The sequence below is a fragment of the Diabrotica undecimpunctata genome, chromosome 2 (genome assembly GCF_040954645.1).
Source record: "Diabrotica undecimpunctata isolate CICGRU chromosome 2, icDiaUnde3, whole genome shotgun sequence".
NCBI classification, from domain to species: Eukaryota; Metazoa; Arthropoda; class Insecta; order Coleoptera; family Chrysomelidae; genus Diabrotica; species Diabrotica undecimpunctata.
In genome coordinates this window covers 149032196-149053584 of record NC_092804.1, presented here as the reverse complement: position 1 = coordinate 149053584, position 21389 = coordinate 149032196, and the positions used below count along the sequence as shown (strand labels likewise).

The following is a 21389-nucleotide window of genomic DNA, read 5'->3' as shown; positions in this document are numbered from 1 at the left end:
CATTATTAATTCATAATAAATTATCCATCTACAAGCAAGTACTAAGGTCAGTATGGGTATATGGGTGCCAACTCTGGGGCTGTACCAAAGCTAGTAATCTACATATTATCCAGAGATTTAAAAAAAAAATACTGAAAAACATTGTTGATGCTCCTTGATATATCCGTAACAGCAACCTCCACCAGGACCTAGGTAGGAAAACTGTGATCAAAATAATCAAAAGAACAGCAGCAAGTCACGAGCAGAGGCTGCATAGTCATGTGAATGTCCAGGCAACCCAGCATCTTGAGAACACTGAACCAAAGAGAAGACTCATAAGGACAAAACCATTTGAGTTAGTGTAAATGTGTAACAGTTTAGTGTAAAAAGCAGAGTATAGTGCTGTGATGTTATTGCATGTTAGTTGTAGTGCATTAGTTGATAGATAAAATAAGAGTAAGCCATAGGGCAAGCCCTTAGATTTAAGTATTTGCTGTTTATTAAGTTAGGTCAGAAAAGAACTGATAATTGGTCATTTGTGACCAGATAGCAGCATACAAACACAGCACAGGTGTTAAAAAAATATATATATATATGGTCAACGCTCTTGTACCTGACTGATATCTGGACTCTGAGAGTGGCTACTAAGTAGAGAATCTAGAGATGTAGAGTCAAAGAAGAATGTTGCGATTTATAAATGTTAAGTTGATAGAAAACAAGCCTTACGCATATGACTAGTAAGGCCACAGCAGATCAAACATATCAAAATAAATGCAAAAAACTGACGACGGTTGGAATTGAATAAAACTGATTACTAAAGTAAACTTGAGAAAATCGAGATCAAACTAGAATGCTATAGAATCATTATTGATAATGAATAAAAAACGTAGTTTCGAACAAAGCGTTCGTATTTCGTAATCATAATTTTTGACACCATAATTTGACACAAAATGATACAATGTTAGTGATATACCTATGCGATAACAAATTTGATTTTAGTGATAGCTTAATTGTTTCGGACTGGAGGTGGCATTTATTTGAAATTGATATTAAGTGCTGATGTACGATATTAGTTTCCAGTCAAGTATGCATGGAAATATTCACTATTTAAAACCATCAAAAAGTATTTTAGAATGTCTTTATAAATTGAAATAAACAATTTAAATATTTTCCCAAAGAACATCTTTTATTACTTGGCTTTAAAAAAATTGGGTGAAATCGGTTAAGACCATATCGATCTGTGACAAATATCAAACTAATGTTATCGAGGTCATGTTCTGTACTTAATTTCAAAAAAATCAATCCTCTAGAAATCGTAATAAGGAAGTGAAAGTAAAAACACAAACGCGTTTACTAACACTTCCGAAATTTTAATAACTTTTTTGTCGTCATATGGTACTAGGACTTAAATTTTCCATCACTTTTTATTTACAGTTTAACAATTGTTTAAAGTCGGTTTATAATAATCTTTTTTAAAAGATTGCAAACATATTTACTTTGTGTTCCTGTACGTCAATGTTAACAATTAGATGTAGAAAGGTTTTTATGGACCTCTATACAAAAATCTCTTATGATTCTGTATGAATGCAAGTTAATAATAAACCTCTTTAATTACTATTTACTTTAAAGATTTATATTGTTGTATTTTTGTAATCAGGAAAAATATGTATTACGCAGAAAATTATTTTATGATAATTGGTTAAATTTTAACAACTCTACTAAAATATATTTAAAAGCTAATCCTAATGACGCCGTTAAAAAATTATCTTAATAAAAATCATAATATAGCAATAAAATACGATTCTTTTTTATTTTGTGTTCTGTTTCATAACTAGGTATTTAACCCCTTTCTTTGGCATTGAACTTGGTCTTCGTAATACTTATTCTGTCTAATTTCCAGTTTTCACTGGAACTTCACTATCAGTTTGTCGTCTCGATACTAATATCCACATTGTTTTTTCTGCAATATGAAATACTTTAAGGCTACAATAGATGCATTCTTAATATATTTATATGCATTTTAACATAATATCCTGGTTCTCTTTTGAATTTTTTTTATTCAAGCACATGCCGTTTATGAATTATATTTCTCTTTATGTAAAACACATTATCTGTTGTTTCTAGGTTTCTACTTTGTAAAGTAGCATGAAAAGGTAAACTATTCCAGCCTCTTTGACCTTCAATTTTGCTCATCCAGATGACATTTAACGAGATCTAACAATTTTCTTAGGACCTCATTATTGGTTACATGTACGACCCATGAAATTCTAAGCAGTCTTCTGAGACACCACATTTCAAAAGCCTCCACTCTATTTAGAGATCTCACTTTAGGTGACCAGATCTCACCTCCATAGATCAGGATCGGCCATGTGTAGCATTTTAAGGCCCGTATTCAAAGGATTATAGTGACTTCACGGCAAAAAAGGTATTTATCAAATTTAACAAAAGCGTTGTTAGCCATTGCGACTTTAATCTTCACTTTCAGGTCACACTCCCACTTGCCGTTTATTGAACTGAACATCCATAGGGGGTTTGTTCATTATTATATATTTGGTTTTTGTTATGTTTATGTTCAACCACTACTTTCCTCCCACTCCATTTATGATATTTACTTAATCCTGTAGCTCCTCTATACTGTCCGCTATTAAGATCGTATCGTCCGCATATCTTAGGTTATTAATAAAAAGATCATTAATATCGATGCTTCTTTAGTTTTGTTGTGCAAGCTGAAATATATTTTCTACATAAATGATTATCGAACAATAGTAGTTTGTTTCCGAATCAAAAAGTTCTCACCAGCATAGGTGTGTAGGCTGCCCAAGCCAAAGAGGTCCGTCTACAACACCCAAATAGGCTTAAGCATGGTCCGCTGGCTTGGGCGACAAATAATTTCAACTAAATACTCAGCAGCGGTTCCTAGGGATCTAGGGACCGCCATGGCACTTAACGTGTTAAATTTGATGACATAAAAATGATATTGTCAATATTTTCGAGGTACAAAGTAGCAACGGAAATGTCTAAATAAACGTATTTTCAATTGAAATTGGGGTGAATTCTCATTAAACATAGAAACAATACTAAAATACTACAAAAAAATCATTTCAGAACTAAATTACCCCAAAGGCAATGTAGGCTATATCAAAACTATACGGGATAACAGAAAAATACATAGAGGCAACAAGATTTTTGTACGTTTTTGAGCGTAGAGCAAGGTTGTATTATGAGGACGAATTAGCACAATAAGTAAATATTAAAAAATAGCTTGGGACCAGGATATGTGTTGTCAACGTCTAACGTTAACGGATCTGTTTAGTAGATGCAGAGAGTATATTAAGATGGGTGAATGTGGTTGCCAACATCATAAACAATTAAAAAATATTTCTTGTTATTACTAATTTAAACAATAATAAACGAACTGGTTAACAGGATCACGTATACGACAAACTACTAATCTTCTTCTTTCTTCTTCGTCTAGCCATTCACGTCCACATCTGAACATAAGCCTCTTCAAGTCTTCCTTTCAGAGACTTTTTTCCTAGACAAACTACTAATATCAAACCAACAATATTACTAAAAGACAAAATTAACAAATGGACGCAGATCATGAAGAGATATAATTTAAAGATAAATATAAAAGAGTTAGAAATAATAATTATAGCAAAGAATTCGAAGAAAAATATAAGAAATATTCTACAGTATAATAAAATAACTTTAATAGGTGGATCAATGAAGAAAATTGAAAATATTAAAAAAAAATTATTGAATAAATTACAATTTTTGTCATTTACAAATCTTTCTTGAATGTATGGAAAATAAATTATATAAAAAAAAACTGGAGTCATCACATAAGATTTTAAATTTATGTCTGGATTGCTCCTACATAAAAATATTGTTATAAGAAATGTTACTGAGGTATTCAAATAATACTATTATGCTTGCAGTTTCGGCAGAAGAGCTGCAGTTATTAATAATTGACAAGAATGCGAATAATATGGCTTAAAACTTATTAGGATACAAGACTGATCTCAAACTTATATCTCCAACAAAAAGCAATAGTGCGATTAGAAAATGAACTGTCCGAGATCTTGACGGTCGAAAAAGGAGTTAGACAGGGTTACATATTGTCACCGGCGTTATTTAACATATACTCTGAAACCATCTTTAGAGAGACCTTGGACATATTAGAAGATGGGTTTGCTGTAAGTGGCCAACCTATAAATAATATTAGATATGCAGATAATACAGGGTTGCTGGAAGATAGTGCGCAGGGGCTCCAAAGGATGATGGATAACGTTATAGAAACATGTAAAAAATACGGCCTAAAACTAAATTGCAAGAAGACAAAAATATTGTCATTAGTCAGAACACCAACATAAGCGATACATCGTTAGATAAAGGAAAAAAAATATGCTATTTGGGCTGTAATATTTAGGATACTTGGGATCATAGCTACGAAATAAAAACTCACATTGAAAAAGCCAGAAGCTCGTTCAACAGCCTTAGGAAGATTATCTGCAACTTATCTTTAAGTATCAATATACGCATAAGAATTCTTAGATGTTACGTCTTTAGTGTCCTCCTCTATGGAGGAGAAAGCTGAAGCCTTACAGAAGATGATATAAAACGATTTAAGGCATTTAAAATGTGGTGCTACCGACGTATGTTGAGGGTCTCATATATACACCACACAAGTAACAACTATTCTCCAGAGGCTAAGAAAAGACAAAGAAATTATTAACACCGTAAAGAACAGAAGATTGGCTTACTTCGGCTACATCATGCTTATTTAATAATAAATACCAACTTTTACAGTTGATTCTACAAAACAAGATTGAGGGTAGGCGAGGCCCTGGACGTAGACGTATATCCTGGCTGGCCAATCTTAGGAAGTGGACTGGTCTAACGTCAACTGATCTATTTCGAGCTGCTGTGAATAAAATACGATGGGTCAATGTGGTCGCCTACATCTCTAGAAGATAGACACATGTAGAAGAAAAAAACTTAATATTGTAAAAACTAAATATATGGTAGTCAACAAAACATCAATGAATTAATAAATAATTACAACATATGGTGTTGAATTTTAAAAAATCTGAGAACATTATTTATCTCAGTTCAAATAAATGACAATTGGAATATGAACAAAGGGTTAAAATTCTACATTAGAAAGGTCAGAGCAATGTTCTTCCGAATAATGAAAGTTATTTTAAGGACGGAGTAATAATAATAACCTAAACTAAGACGCGTCAAATGTTATTTTTTCTCTAGATTATTTTATGGAATTGAAAGCTCAACGCTCACTAAATAAATCTCTATTGCTCTAAGCTTTCTAAAAGTTTGTGTGTAGAAGGCTGCTACGCATGAATTGGGTCAACCGAGTGACAAATGAAGAGCTATTATAACGTCTAAAAAAGCAACCTGAAGTAGTCCGTATATTTCGGGTCCGAAATATACGGACTCCTCTATCCTGTTATTCAGAGCAAAATATGTGAAAGGAGGTATAAGTAATTTATTCAGTCTTCATAAATTTAGTCTTCGTCGACTCTCTTCAGAGCTGAAGTGAATAAAATTATAATAGCTAATAATAATAGCCAACGTTCAGTCTCGGAGATGGTACAGAGAGAAGAAGAAGGAACTTCGGATGACAAATATAAATATAAAACTTTTAGATGGCTATGTTTCTCTTCCAGTTTTGGCAGGCTTATTAAAGTAAAAAAAGTGAAAACTAGAATGCAAAATGTTTTGAAAACATAAATATATAACAATACAAAACATAAGTAAAAAAGAAATTGGTAATAAACAAAAACGTTCAGATAACCTGTGAGGTTTTGCCAGGCATTAAAACAAAATTAAAATATCTAAACTGAAAATTTTTAAAAATATTATTGAGTAATAATTAACACACCGCACTAAAAGATAGATAATGATCAGAAATCAGAAATAATTAAAAAAGTTGTGATAAAAAAACAGCAGTTTGGAAAATTATTTTGGTTTTGGCAGAACAATTAAACAAAAAAAAAATGAAAACCCGTCAAAAGAAATTTTTTCAAAAAATTAAGGCAAAATTTATTATACATCCTATACAAATATCGGTAGGAAAAGAGAATGTTCGGATAAAAATTATAAAATTAAACAATTACACTGGTTTGTAAAGCTATTTATATTAAATGCCTACTTTACTAAAAGGCAGTAAAAGGAATAAGAAGACAAATAAACTGAAAAACGGTATGTGAAACCAAATTAAGTAAAAACACAAAAAATAAATCTATCAATAGAAGGAAAATGAAGATTTGACCTGCAAATTACTTAGCAGAAGACAAGCGAGTATAGACGAAAGCCACTCCGTCATGGACAAAAATTATTACCTGTAAAAATTTTATAAAATTGAATAGTAATGTAAGTTACATAGTGTTGAACAAAGTCTACATAAATGAAAACTCTGTAGCAGTAAAATTAAATGTTATTTACAATATTGTATTAATTTAAAAACAGTGAACAATTTATGATTACATGATAAACAGTTATTAAATCTTTCATTACTTACAATTAGTTTGGTCTTTTTCATAATTCAAATCCTGTCTTAGTTGATCGTTTTCATACAAAGGCCGCTGGATCCTTATTTCTGGTACTACAGCACCTGACATTGTCCTATTTGATGGTAACTATCAAATCATGAACTGCAAAAACGTTTTATAAGATATTGAATACTAGCGTCATGCACATCACTTTTATAATAATTAAAAACCTAAACCTTTTATGTAAATGTACCTGCCTTTAAATTGTTATCGTAATCATTTTCAATAGCCAAGATAAAATAATTATTTGGTAATGATTTAGTTTTGAGATTTTATTTGTTTAAGATTAAATAAGGACTTAAACATTAAACAAATAATTTTAATAATATTTGATGGTAAAAATTTCTAGCTCCATTAAATTAAAACTTGTTAGAATAAAAGAGACCAGTAGAATTAGAATGAAAGAGGATAAAGAAACATGTAAAGTTCCGATTTGTTTTAGTTTGATCTATAAAAAGACATAGGATATTATTTAAAACTTAAGATCACACAATTTATGTTAATCGTCGACAATACAAAGTCGAACTATTTATTGATATTGGGAAATATGTTTTCCGAAACAAAGAGGCTTCTGCTAACCGTAGACCCACTTGCTTTGTCGAAGTTTTTACAAACTCATAAAATATGTTCGCCGATGCTCTCTCAAAATGGTATAAGAATTAATGGGCAATTTAACAGTTAAATTGTAAAATCCCACGATTAAACAATACCGTCCCTACCCGTCTGAAATACTGTTGGAGATGTTGCAAAAGCCGTCATCTCAATACATTTCATTACGTGTCCAAACTTCGGACAACAGCATAGGTCGACTGTTTGCTCCACGGCAAATAATCCAAAATATGCAAACTGTAAAAGTAACCATTCGGCATTCTCTTTTAGAGACTTTATCTGTTTTATCTGTTTTATTTGTTAGGGCTTCTAACAGATAAGCCATACCTACTAACCACCAACAAACACAATCAGTAACTATACAAAAACAAACACCACACGACATCCTCACAACAGACATCTTCTTCTTGTAGAAGGACATTGTCATGAGCAGTCTGCATTTTGCAAACTGCTTCAAAAAAGATTTGTGGTTGTTGTGTTAAACCATGTACGTAGATTTTTTAGCCAGTAAATCCTTCATCTACCTTGTTCTCGTTTTCCTTCTACTTTTCCTTGTAGAACTAATTGCAGCAGCCTGTATCTTTTGCTGTTCCTCATGATGTGACCGAGGTATTCGATTTTGGCTGCTTTTATTGTGGTTAACAACTCTTTTCTCTTTTGCATTTTTAATAAAACGTCCTAGTTAACGTGGTCGGTATAGGAAATCTTTAGGATTCGATGATAAAGCCACATTTCGAAAGCCCTAATTTTTTTAGCAGATAGCGTCTGTGAGATTCCACTACTCAACTCTGTACATCAATATAGGAAAGATATAATATCGTAGTAATATTTTTGAAATGCAAATCATGCTTTCTCTATCCTTTATTTGATTGCTGGAGAATGATCCCAATTTTTATTGACGTTCGTACCAAGGTAGGTGTATATTTTTACTTTTTCTATTGGTTAACCACTTACACTAATTCTTTTAATTTGCTGTTCTTTCTGTTTTTTCGTATTGATCATCATACATTTTATTTTCTTAATGTTTAGTGAAAGTCCATATTTCTGTCTACTTATGTGATTATATTTTGACTTTCGAGTCACTCGATCTTAGTACGTGGCCCGCCCATCATTTTAGGTTTGCTTTAATGTAGCGTACTATGTTTTCATCTGTCTGGGGTTCATCATTGTGTCTCCTTCTTCATTCTCCTGTTGTCTCTTCTCTGCACGACCCATCGATAGTCCGCAGTATCTTTCTTTTCAGTACCAGCAATTTTGTCGTTTCCCGCTGGTTCAGAGTCCATGTCTCCTTCCATACGTTATTGTGGGACGAATTATTGTCTTGCACACTCTTATTTTTGCTGGTATTGAGAGTATTTTTGATTTAGGTACAGTCATTATTGGGTAATATACCCTGTTTTCTGCAATGATCCTGGCTGCCACGTTCTTTGTTCCATGTTTTAGTAAATATCAAAAGTCAGTGATTGATTTTTTTTATTTAGCTTTATGTGTCTCGTCAGCGTAGGTCACAGGTACAATTTTATTACATTACATTACAAGAATATACAGTAACATTACAATAAATAAAGAAACAAATTAAATACATTAAATATTGGTACAATTAGTGGTTATCAGATTCTAAACTACATTTCTTCTTCTAAATTTCCTAATAAAGCCCAGTTTTACAGAGGTAATCAATAAGAGTACGCATTGGAAAAGCCAGAGCCGCCTTTTATAAATTTAAGAATTCTTCTAATTAATAGAGATATAACGTTAAATTTTAAAATCAGATTAATACGCTGCTACATATTCTCCACATTGCTGTATGGTATGGAGAGCTGGACCTTAGCAGAAACATGAATGAAAAAATTAAAGGTCTTTGAGATGTCGATTTATCGACGAGTATTGTATATAAGTTGGGTTGATCGAATAAGAAATGAAATAGTTTTACATCGAATGAAAAAGAGCACAGAAATAACAAAAACGATAAAAATTCGAAAGTTACAATATTTCGGTCATGTAATGAGACATACAGAGAGGTATAACCTTCTACACCTTATAATACAGGGTAAGATTACCGGAAGGAGAGGCCCAGGCCGACGAAGAACATCCTGGCTCCGAAATCTCCGAGAATGGTATCAAGAGACCACCGCTAATTTATTTAGAGCCGCCGTAAACAAAGTTATTATTGCCAATATGATCACCAACGTTCGATAATCGGACAGGGTACTGAAAGAAGAAGAAGAATCAATACGAATATAAATAAAAAATCAGGGTTTGTCATGAATTCGCTTTGATGAAGTCAATAGGCAGAAATGTGCATATTAGCGAATGGTGGAACGCTGTAACGGAATCAGACCTAAACCGTCTACTTTATGTCTTTGTTATTAATAAGATTTAGGCATTGATCTGGCGAGCTGAGAATATTTTGTAGATTTCGACTGAAAGATACCTTTTTCTGTTGTTGTTAAAATAGAGACAGTCTACGACTATATGTTTAACATACAGACTGTTATCACAGTGTGCACATGTAGGTGAATCTCGGGAAGTCATTAATTGTTTATGAGTTAGTTTTGTATGGCCAATTCTAAGTCGGCCAATTAAAATTTTGTTTTTTTTTGTCATGGAAGGAATCTCAAGCTTTTTATGGGTGTGATGGATATCACGAAGATTGGAAGGTATTTTGTTTCAGTGATTTTGCCAAGAATTGTATGTTTTCAGTCTAAGTCTCAGTCTAGAAGAAATGGCTTGTTTTATAAAGAGGTTGGCAAGTTCGTTAGCAGTAATTCCCACAAAAGAGTTGTGCATAGTTTGAACCAAAGGATATACTGAGTACATACTTTTAAGAGAAAAGATTACTACTTTTCTAAAAGCTACTTTTTTATCCTGGTCATAGTGAGTTTGCATCTTGGAGCATAGAGAATAATTAAGCAGTATGTATGCAGCCGAAAAATGGGAGTGGCATATTACAAGATATGATTAAATCTGTATTTAAAGTAAATGAAGAGGCACCTTTAACAGCCTAAAAGCATCTGTGTATAAAATTTGGTCAAATCTGTTGTTAGTAATTAATTATTTAAAGGTTTACATTAGAAATTATGGATTTGTCTGATGCTTATTATAATTAGATAACGAGAGATTAAAATCTTCTCACAATTTATTCCAGGGAGGTTTAGGTGGTGTTAATGTTGGAGTTGTGGCTGAAGTATCGATATTATTTAGATGTTGTGACGGATACTGTAACATAGATTAACATTTAATAGTAGAAGAAGTATTGAAAAGGTCATTACTTGGTAATTTACAGGCTGGATTTTTAATATTAGCTGAGATTCAAGGAGGTTATTTAAAAAGAGTTGCCGGCGACATAGCCATAGGAGAAGTTCATTAGTTTCTCTGTATAAACTCTTGCGGGGCTCGACCTGAAGGCTCTAAAGAAAATTCAAAGTGCAGTGTTGTATACGCAATTTAAAAGTTTTAAGTCTAATGGGATAACTGACTTTAATGATGATTGAACAGAGTTTTTAATATGTTAAGGTTTGTCATGCATTTAATTTTGAGATCTTGTAAATATGATTTTCAAGAATGTTTACTGTCGAATGTGAGTCCTTAAATCCATATACTCTTTACAGGTAAACAAGTGCCATTTATGGTTATTTTATTGATAGTAATGGCTCTTATTCGATAAAACTTGGTGATTTTGATCTTCTCAACAGAAAAGTTAAATCAACTCACTAAAGTCTCTTCAAGCAATTAGTCAGTGGAAGTCTGAACTAGTTTGCAAGTGACGACGGTATCTTTGCCTCGGCATAAAATTATTAAATCATCTGCTTAGAGTGCAAACTAGACTGGAAGCTAATTTTTTTTACAGATATCATTTAAAGCAAGTATAAAAAGTATATGACTCAATACCTATCCTTGAGGAACGTCATTAGTTTGTTTGAAAGTTCTGAAGATTTAACCATTTTCTGTTGTGTTACTTAAAGGTTTTATTTGTTACAAATTGATTTATAATGAATATATTTTTTCAGATATACCGTACTCCTTGTGTTTAGCTATACAGGGTACATTGAATTTTCAGTTGCATTTGCATTTATTGTGAGATATTTGAGTGTTTATTGAGTAAGGTAGAAGCTGGTAGTTTTAAGTCATACAAACTGATTCCTCTGAAAGCATTTGATCCTAAAAATTAATGTTTCATTTAAGAAATAATATGAATTTTATTCGCGTATCTATTATTTTGTCCTTGGCCATATTCGAATGACATGCTTTGATATGTTTATTTAATTTATACTGATAAATTAAATTTGTGAGACATTCAAATTTCCCTAACTTTTCATGTATTCTTATGACAATTTTACTTTTCGACGTTATTATTTTGATCATATTTATGATCTTCTGCTGCACGAATAGTGACGTGATTTAAGTTCACTCTTGTTATTTTTTTATATTATTATGAGATAAAGATTAGATCGTTAAGCAGATTAAATATTTGTAATTTATTCATAGTATATTCACATTCAATTGGAAATCACTTAATTCATCCTAATCGATATTTCAAATTTAGTTGGCTAGTGCATAATTTTAATTTGATTCCATTAAATGCAGTTTTTATCATGTTTTATTTGCAGTGTCATTAATTAAAGATTATTGCATAAACAATAATATAGTTCTAATTGAATACTTTTAAACATGGCTTTAAGCCTTTTTGTATTAAGGTATAATCGATATTTATGCTTATAGTTCGTCCCAAACCCTTCTTTCAGTGCGTCATAGTTGATCGAATTCTCTCTAACCTAATGCATTAAGCTAGAAGTGACAGAAAAAAACATAAGTCTGTGATTAATATACATAGAACTTATGTATCGTTTACGGGTATTTGTATATTAAAGCGAATTCTACTTACGGATATATAATTGGTTGGAGTTTATAATACGCTAAATAGATATCCAATCAATGACGCGCATAAATATAATTTGACGCAGGTCTCGATCTTGACAGTACTTTCAAAATGTCGACTGATAAAATGATAATTGTCATTCCCGGTTAGTATTTTCAGAAATTTTTCAGTGAAAATTTAATTTTGTATTTATTGTCATAAAAATATTTTAAATATGCCGAGATATACCGAGAAGGAACAAAGAATAATAGAATTATTACATTATTTTCAATTAGAAAAAGAGGCTGGGACCACTTTATTACCAGTTTCTGGCGTAAATTAACCAATAACTATGAACAGAATGCTTAGTGAAGGTTTGTATCAAAATATAGTTTGCCATAACCTACTGAAATATTACTAGCGTCTTTGAATTTTTTTTGTTAATTTTAGGCCAACATATTACCCTTCATACCAAAAATTCCAAATTCAAGTTGGACTAAACACTCTTTAGTAGAATGTTTAAAAGGGAGACATATACTTACGTGTTTAAAAAACCATGACAAAACTTGAATTATTGGAGATGGTAAATCTTAGCTAATAAAGCACTTTCTTTGGAATGTATAGAATAGGAATTATGGCAAACTGCCGTTCCAATATAATGCGCAATAAAAATTTATATACAGGACGAAACCTTTAATATGTAAATTAAAAATTTTACCTTTAATATTAAAAAACAATTTTGAATTGTTACAGTTTTTATTTTAAATTAAAAAAAAATAACCTTTTCACATTTAACCGATTATGATCCTGCAACTGTCAGATTTAACTAAAATGTCATGCAATAATTCTCGACATTCTTAAAATCCTATAATGACGTTTGGGACAGACTGTAGGTACTTCTATAAATTTATGCTAAATTAAATGGAGCATATAGATCACAGACCACTAATAACTAGACGTTTCACGTAGGTAACTCAAGGTCAAACTAAATTAAATGTCATTTGTAGTACCGATACAAATCTTCAGATGTCGCTTTACTCTGTCTTTACCTTTACTCTGCAGTTTAGGTTTAGAACACAACTAAAAATTATAATTGTCAATCGCTAATTGTCAGTAATTGATTAGCGTCTATATAGTCAGATTTTGATTTGAATTTGATGGTTATTATTGCAAAGAAATTAAACTAAACTTGGTTTAATATCTCTGGGTTATTGTTAGCATTAATCTCAAATTAGTTTGCAAATTAAAAACCACCTACCTCAGTGATCTGTGTTTTAAATGTTCGTGGCGGTGTTCAAACAGTATTTTGCAGATTAATAATAATTAGTTAAATATGGTTTTTCACAATAAATGTTGTATCCTAAAATGTACCAATTCGTCATCAATTAGACATGCCTTTCCAAATCCTGATAAAGACATTATACGATTTAGGAAGTGGCTTAGTGTTATAAAAAATCCTAATTTAGATATGATGAATTCCAGTACAGTTTTTAAAACAAAACGAATCTGCCACAGACACTTTGAAGATAAGTTTGTTTCTTCATGGAGCCATAAATTGTATAAAAATGCAATTTCTAGCTTAAATTTGTATGGTGAGTCACATAAATATTTGATATTAGAGAACGAATAACTGATTGATGATTGATTTTAGATTCTTCTTTTAATTTACATCCCAGAAGTATTTCAATGTTGAGTAGCAGGAAGCAAATGTAACCGAAAATAAGTAACCCTAATATGTAATTAATAAAAATTATTTTACTTGAAGTGAATCATGGTATAAATTATTATATTAACTTTTTGTTTTAGTTGAGAGTCCTTCAACAAAGTAGAGATGCACAATCTACACACATGTTTCAATCATTTGAGATACTCCATTGTAGTAAGTATTACAAAGATAACAATAATTTTCAAATTGGTTACTATTTTATGAAACTTTTTAGTTGCCGAACACAATGATGCACAGTTACCAAACAAAGAAATTTTAATACAAACTGATGAGAGTAAGGATTTAAAAGGTAATTGTAGTTAAAATTTTATATTTTGTATTGTCATCAGCAGATTTGTAAATATTCTCTAATATGATTAACTATAAAATTAACAGTTTGCTTAACATTCTGGTAGTGATACTAGAGTTTTTAAGTTTAGTTGCCTCTAGATGTCGATGTAGATGGTTTAGCTGTCATAGACCAGCTGGGGCTAAAAACTAGAAATAGGAGCTTGTCTGTGTTTATAATCTCCCATTGCTAAAATCTAACAAAGATATATGAAGGTACTGAAACATTCTAGTACTTACAATAAATTGTTTAATACATCAAAAAACAGTCTACCAAGTCTCTCACTCAGTAATGCCACTACACGAAGGTTAATATAATGAATCGATTTTGCCTTGTAAGGATTGAATAAAGAAATTAACATCACATTTATTTTTAGGTGTTGCCCTTAAGAATATCACACCACTGAAAATATTGCAGCAGTGTAATATATCAAGAGGTACAATTACCCCTAAAAAGAAAAAACTATATGGAGCATTAAAACAATTACACCACAAACACTCTTTGGAAAGAAATATCTGTTCCATAGTATCCTATTTATCTTCATAATTGGTCATCTTAATACCAGTCATTAATTTGTATTCATGCTTGTATTATTATATTTATATTTAATGATTTGTAAAAAATCACAAAGTCAGATCGGGTTTTTATGTAATAAATGTACCAGTGATGCTATGTATGTACCAAATGAGGTCTATCAAGCACTACACAATAATCTTTATACTGCCACTGTTTTCTGTGACTATTCCAAAGCTTTTGATTGTGTAAATCACGACATTTTGATAAAAAAAAAACAAAATGTCTATGGAATTCGAAGTGTTTCTTTGAATTGGTTCCAATCTTACTTAGGGAATAGGAAATAACTAGTTATAGCAAATGATACAGCTTCTAGTCACAAGTATGTGGAGTACCACAAGGTTCAGTATTGGGTCCTCTACTTTTGCTTATCTTTATAAATCACATCACCAACTTAAAACCGATGGAAACATTTTTCTTTTTGCTGATGATACCAGTATTACCTGGAGAAACTCTAATATTGCAATTCTTCATGCAACTATAACTTCTGATCTATTTAAAATAAAAACCTAGTCAGACTCTAATTTACTCTCTTTTAACGTGGATAAGACAGTAGTATTATCCTATAAAGCTCTTCACTCCTTGCTTCTTAATAATAGCCAGATCAGTATCATTGATTCTGTAAAATTTCTTGGTATTTTTATAGTCAGCAACCTTAAATGGTCCCTTCATATTTATTTGTTAAGTAACAAACTAGCCTCAGCCTGCTATGCAATAAGATCTGTTTTGAAGAAAATTAATTTAGCATCTTCCAAAATAACATATTTTTCTTTGTTCGAGTCTCATCTTCGATATAGTCTTCTTTTTTTGGGGTTCTAGAACAGCTGCCCAATCGGACAGTTGTTTTTAAATTACAAACAAAAAAAGAGCAATACGGTATCTTTTTGTTCTCGGTAGAATAACATATTGCAGAAGATACTTAAAAAATCACGGGATTTTAAGTCTTCCTTCTTTATATATTTTAGAAACTGTTTGCTTAATTCGTAAACGCCTACATGTTTTTTCAGCAAGACCTAATCATGACTACTCCACCAGAAATTCAACCTTTAATGCGTATTTACTGATCCCTTCCACTGCGTTAGTAAAGAAATCTATATTATATTCAGTAAAAAGATCATACAATCATCTCCCTTTGCAACTTAAATCTGCAACTTCTTTCCTTAAGTTCCGTAAAAGAACAAAAACCTATCTATCTAAAAGACCATATTATTAAGTAAAAGAGTTTCTTAACGAATAGCTTTATGTACAAGTAACTAAAGTATTTGTATAAATATATATTTGAGTATCACATGCAGAAACTTAAACTTATTAGTTCGTAAGGATTTATTATGCAATTTGCAATTTATTTAAATTTTGCAATACATTGTGTATTTTATTATCTTTTATTTTGTGATATTGACGATTTATGTAATTTCAGTAAATTTTAAATTGTTATTTTTCTGACTTTTTGTAAGCTTTGTCCATAAAATTGTACAATTTTCAGTGGTAATAAAGCATATTTCTATTCTATTCTAAATTTATATACAAAGTTGTTTTACATGTATTAAATAAATAAATAAATTATATTTTGTCTTATTTTTTCGTAAACGGTATTGTGTATATTTGAATTTAAAAATAATTTGCACATTTTAAAATTTCAAATACATTTTTTTTTTCAAATATACCAAATTATATTTAAATATTTTAAGCTTTATTTAAATTTTCCCACCAAAATTAAATTTTGAAATTCCCGCGTAATTTATCACTTGAATTAGTTCCGATACAAATCTCTTGGAGCGCTGAATTTCATATCCAACTAAAGTATTGTCGTGAAGCATCTAGAGGTTAGGTGATCTGTGATATAGATGTTTTCTGCGATAAGTGGATCACTTCAGTTATCTAGTATTGCATGTGGATTGGCCATTGAATTTTTTTGTTTTGTCTCTTAGACTCCAATAATACCTATTTTTTATGTTATATTTTAAGTTATCTGTTTTGTTATCGTGCATTAATCTGGTTTTTTTTGTACAAATAATTTTTGTTATTATAAACTTGTTTTAGCACATATTTAAATAATGTTTGAACAAGTTTAGTTTTTTCCAAAAAAATCATTGAATTCTATGAATTTTATTCAATATTTGAATAGGGTGAGTGCCCTAGTAGTCGGCACGGGCCCAAGGGCGCATTCTTGTTTGTGAATAATGAAGGTATTAGTTTTGTATTTGCATATTGCTGCAGACGATGGCTTGCGATTTTTGACACCATCGTACAATTATTGGCACTTATGCCAATAACTGAAACTCCGTAATTATTGGTAATATGTAATTATCGCCATCAGTAATATTAATTTACTTTTTCATTATTAATTATTAAACTTTTGACATGATTACATATAGATATGAAAAAATAACTATTTTTTTTGTAAATTGAACATTCCACTGTTTTATTTTAGATTGTTTACAATGTCAAAAGTCAAAAGAGATATTAAATATCAGAAAAGATATACCGAGGAAGTCCTCCAGAGTGCTTTAACAGACATTGGAAATGGAATGCCCAAGAAACTGGCAGCAAGGAAATATGGAATTCCCAGACAAACCGGTCAACATAGACTGAGTGACAAATTTAAAAAGATAACCCACAAGCCTTCAACGTACTTAACAAAACATCAGGAAGATGTATTGAAGGAGTGGATTACTGACTCCTAAAGGAAAGGTTTTCCTTAGAAGAAGGGACGATATTTAGTGTTCAGTGAAAACTTTCTTGGACCGTCTACGTAAGACTCCATTCAAGTACAACCAACCTGGAAGACACTGATATGAAGCCTGTTTTAAGCGTCATCCAAAATTGATCCTGAGAACTCCAGGAGCGGTAACTAAAGCAAGCAGCTGTGTTTCTGAGAATGACATAAAAAACTGGTTTTCCAACATCGAAAATTATTTATAGGAGAAAAATTAATTTGATATATTGCAAGATCCAAAAAGAGTGTTCAACGGGGACGAAACTTGTTTCCTCTTTTATCCTAAGGGGGATAAAGTTTTTGCTCCTTGCGGTGCTAAAGCAGGTTTACCAAATGGATCAAGGAACAAGCAAAGGCCAATATTACTGTGATGGCCACCTTTTTTGCTGCTGGCTCAGTAACTCCTCCAATGATCATTTACCCCTATAAGATATTCCTGCTGCTGTTCGTAAAAGTATTCCTGATGCGTGGGGAATAGAAACAAGCGACAATAGCTGGATGAAATTTGAATCATTTGTATACTATATTTTAAATATACTTCATCCCCACCATTTCAAAAACGAAATTCAGTTTCTCGTCATTCTTTTTGTGGATGGTCACAAAACTCACATGAACTATGAACTAAGTACCCTTTGTACGAAGCTGCAAATAATAAAATTCACAAGGAAAATAAATTCCTGCAGCTGGCTGTATACCATGTATCACAAAAAGAGGTTTAAATCTTTGTATGTAGGTATATTTAAAAAAACCCTTAAAATAGCTACATCAAAAAACACAAACGTTTTCGGAATAATAATTCCATCATCAGGTTAAAAAGCAGGTTAACATGCCTGAGCCACCAAAATATTAGGGTACAACCCTTTACAAAAAATTAAAGTTACCAAAAAATGTACATGTTGTTGTTTAAAAGTGAGTGATGTTTAATATTTTATTAGATTTAACTTCAGGCAACAGATAACCATGCCTCACGTGAGTACCAGCGTCCGGAGGGTAAACATCTTTAAACGGACATCAGCTGGTAACTTCAAATAATACTCTTTGCATTATTTTCAAATGCTATCAGAATCCTTCAACCAGCAGATGTTAGCTGCTTTAAACCTCTGAACAATGCCTGGAAACAATCAGCTATGAAATGGGGAAGAAATAATCCCTTTATTGGATTGACCAAAACTTATTTTGCACCAATATTAGAAAATTCCTTAAGGTCACCACAAGTTCTTTAATTTGTAATGGTTTTAAAGCTTGCGGATTGTATCCCTGAAATGTCGAATCCATTGACTTTTTAAAATGTATTGGAAAGAAGACAACAGGACCATATATAGTTGTTGGAAATGGGAATGGAAAGGACATTTTTGAAATGACATATGATGACTTTATTTCTATTGTTGGATAAGAAAAATTAAACCAACTTAGATAGTACAGGGAAAACTGAGGGAAAGGTGATGAAAGTGAAGATATCCAGTTGCTTGTAAAAATATTTTTAAAATTTACAAAAGGGGAAGCTGCTGAATCATGAAGTTCTAGTTACTTGTTACTGTGCTATTTGATGGTTGAGAGTGTCAGTCACATCAAAATAAAGAGAGGCGTTTTGAAAAGTGTAATCTCCCTGTACCGTATTCCACCCAAGAAAGTATTGAAGATATGGAAGTAGTTTTCGGAGATAGTGTACTTATCCAAGAGCAATCTGAAATCATAAGCCACACTATACCGAAACCACATTCCGAAGACAACCAACTTAGTACCATTTTAGAAAACTTATAATTTCAACAAAACATAGAAAATCATCAAAATATTGATCAAGAGCTACTGTATGTAGGAGGCAAAAAAGTCAAGAAAGAGAGAGTATATTTAATGTAACACGCCAAACAATTGTGATTCTATCATGGAAGCTGCCGATCACGGGTTTCGCGACACTTTGCTATGGCAACTGACACCAGAGCGAAAGTCTCAGCGTACAACGAAAAAAATGCCATACGTGATAACATCTAGTGGGTGGAAAAAAATTCATGAAGAAAAAGAAGAAGCTAAGCTACTAAAAGAGATAAAAAAGAAGAAAATAGGAAAAAGTGTAAAATAAACAAAATTACCAAAGTAACAAAGATGCCAGGAAAACCAAAACACGTCAGCCACTTAACAGCATTTTTGACGGAAAACGAAGCTCCGATGACTACAAGCTCCATCTACAAAAAACATACAGAAAAATATGCGATAATTATAAGGACATTACCGTCATTAGTTCGATGGAAAAATGATATTCATAAAAAACAAATAAAAGCTTAGTATCAATAATTAGAAAAGCAGAGCCGCTTCAGCGCAAAATAGTCCCCTAGGAAGAAGTTTTTATTCCACAAAAAGTAATAGAGAAACACGTTGTTAGAAATCTTGCGATCCTTTTTTTTTTTCATAGATCTTGATTTAGTTCCTTTAAAATCTCTATTTAAAGTTTTGACAAGGACAGACCTAAAGAAAACGTATAGAGGCGTAGAAATACCTATAAGGATGTAAAAAATTTTTCAGGACAGTTTTGAGTACTAAGGGGTCTTAAATAGGGATATTGGTTATCCCTAACCTTATTTGAAATTTATGTTTAAGAGGCATTACAGAAATAGAAAGCCATTTGACGCTATTTTTTGTCGCTGATGTGCAAGTAATAATAGCACACTGTGAAGACGAACGAAAAAAGAATACTTACGAATAGGGAAAGAAAAGAAGATAATAATAATAGTCTCCCATTTTATACCGCTCGCGGCTTTGGGAGTATAGCAGGGTAGTCTGCTATATGTAGGGCCTACGGTATACAAGGAAGGTAACATGGCCAGTGCTACGCTTCAACCGCAGAGAAAAGAAGATCCAAAGTTATAATTAAGATGACTACAATATTGCAAAGAATTTAAATATTTAAAGATTATATGTGTTCTGAATTCTTTACTTGGGGAGATCTGATCTATAAAGCAATTGTAGAGTCAATATTGACATATGGATCGGAATGCCCTCAGACGATGGAGAGCTTAAAAAAATTAACGCAGTAGAAATAGATTTTCTCCGAAAAGCGTATTAAATATCATAACTAGATCACATACTTCTTTTTCTTTTTCTTATTCTTTTTATGTAGATATGCCTCTGTCTGTTTTTCAATGTGCCTCCAGTAAGTTGTTGTTCCATTATTTTCGTGGTCTTCCTACTGATCGTCTTCCTATTTGGACCGTCTCTTGCCATCTTAACTACTCTATTTGTTACCATTCGGCTTATATGATTGTTTTATTCTACTCTTCTATTTTTTACCCAGTTCTTGATGTTCTCCACCATGCATCTACGTCGTATATCTGTACTTCTAGCTCTGTCCCATAGTGTCTTACCATCAATTTTTCAACTCTGCTGTTTCTAACATCCTTTTTGTCTTCTCTGTGTCGGGTTGTTTTTCGGCTGCGTATTTAATTATTGGTCTGATGACTGTTTTGTAAATTCTGCCTCTCATTTTTTTTCCGATATTTTTATTTCTTCTCATTGTTTCATTTAGGCAGCCTGTGGCTCTGTTTAATCTATTAACTTGATCTTTCACTTTAGTTTCGATTTTCGTAGCTAGATAATGTGATGCCTAGATATTTAAACTCCATCACTTGTTCTATTATCTGACCTTTCAGCTCCAATTTACAGCTGGTTCCTAAAAGAACTGATACGACTCTTAAAGCGTATTTTGTAGAAAACTGAGCACTGTATTTTAAAGGATAAATACTTTAACATACTGTCACTGCCAACTCTTAAAATTTCTTCTTCTTCTTCCTTTATTATTATTAAAATCTTAAAATTTGTCACAAAACTTATTCTGTTCAACCTTAAAAAATGGCTCCACATGCTTCTCCTTCTTCAAGTGCCATCTCCGCGGGGGAGGTCGTCAATCATCATAGCTATTCGGAATTTTGAGACGGTTGCTCTGAAAAGTTCATTTGATGTACATCCGGACCACTCTTTCAGGTTGCACAGCCATGACATTCTACGGCTCCCTATGCTTCTTTTTCCTTGGACCTTTC

General features: G+C 31.8%; 1 protein-coding gene and 1 long non-coding RNA gene across 3 annotated transcripts in view; one reads left to right on the top strand and one right to left on the bottom strand.

The window, feature by feature from the left end:
• LOC140435033 (prestin-like) overlaps window positions 1-21389 on the bottom strand; it is an 80979-nt gene that overhangs the window by 36341 nt on the left and 23249 nt on the right. The window contains exon 2 of one of the 2 annotated variants that reach the window (XM_072523709.1): window positions 6524-6656. In XM_072523709.1, the coding sequence (XP_072379810.1) occupies window positions 6524-6623 (100 nt within the window). In that variant the 5' untranslated portion in view covers window positions 6624-6656. Of the gene's footprint in view, window positions 1-6523; window positions 6726-21389 lie in introns of those variants that run through there. The other variant, XM_072523708.1, reaches the window with a different exon arrangement.
• Window positions 13644-15194, top strand: LOC140433495 (uncharacterized). The gene is made up of 3 exons (XR_011949991.1): window positions 13644-13897; window positions 13959-14033; window positions 14449-15194. It is a non-coding gene; the product is annotated as an uncharacterized lncRNA (long non-coding RNA).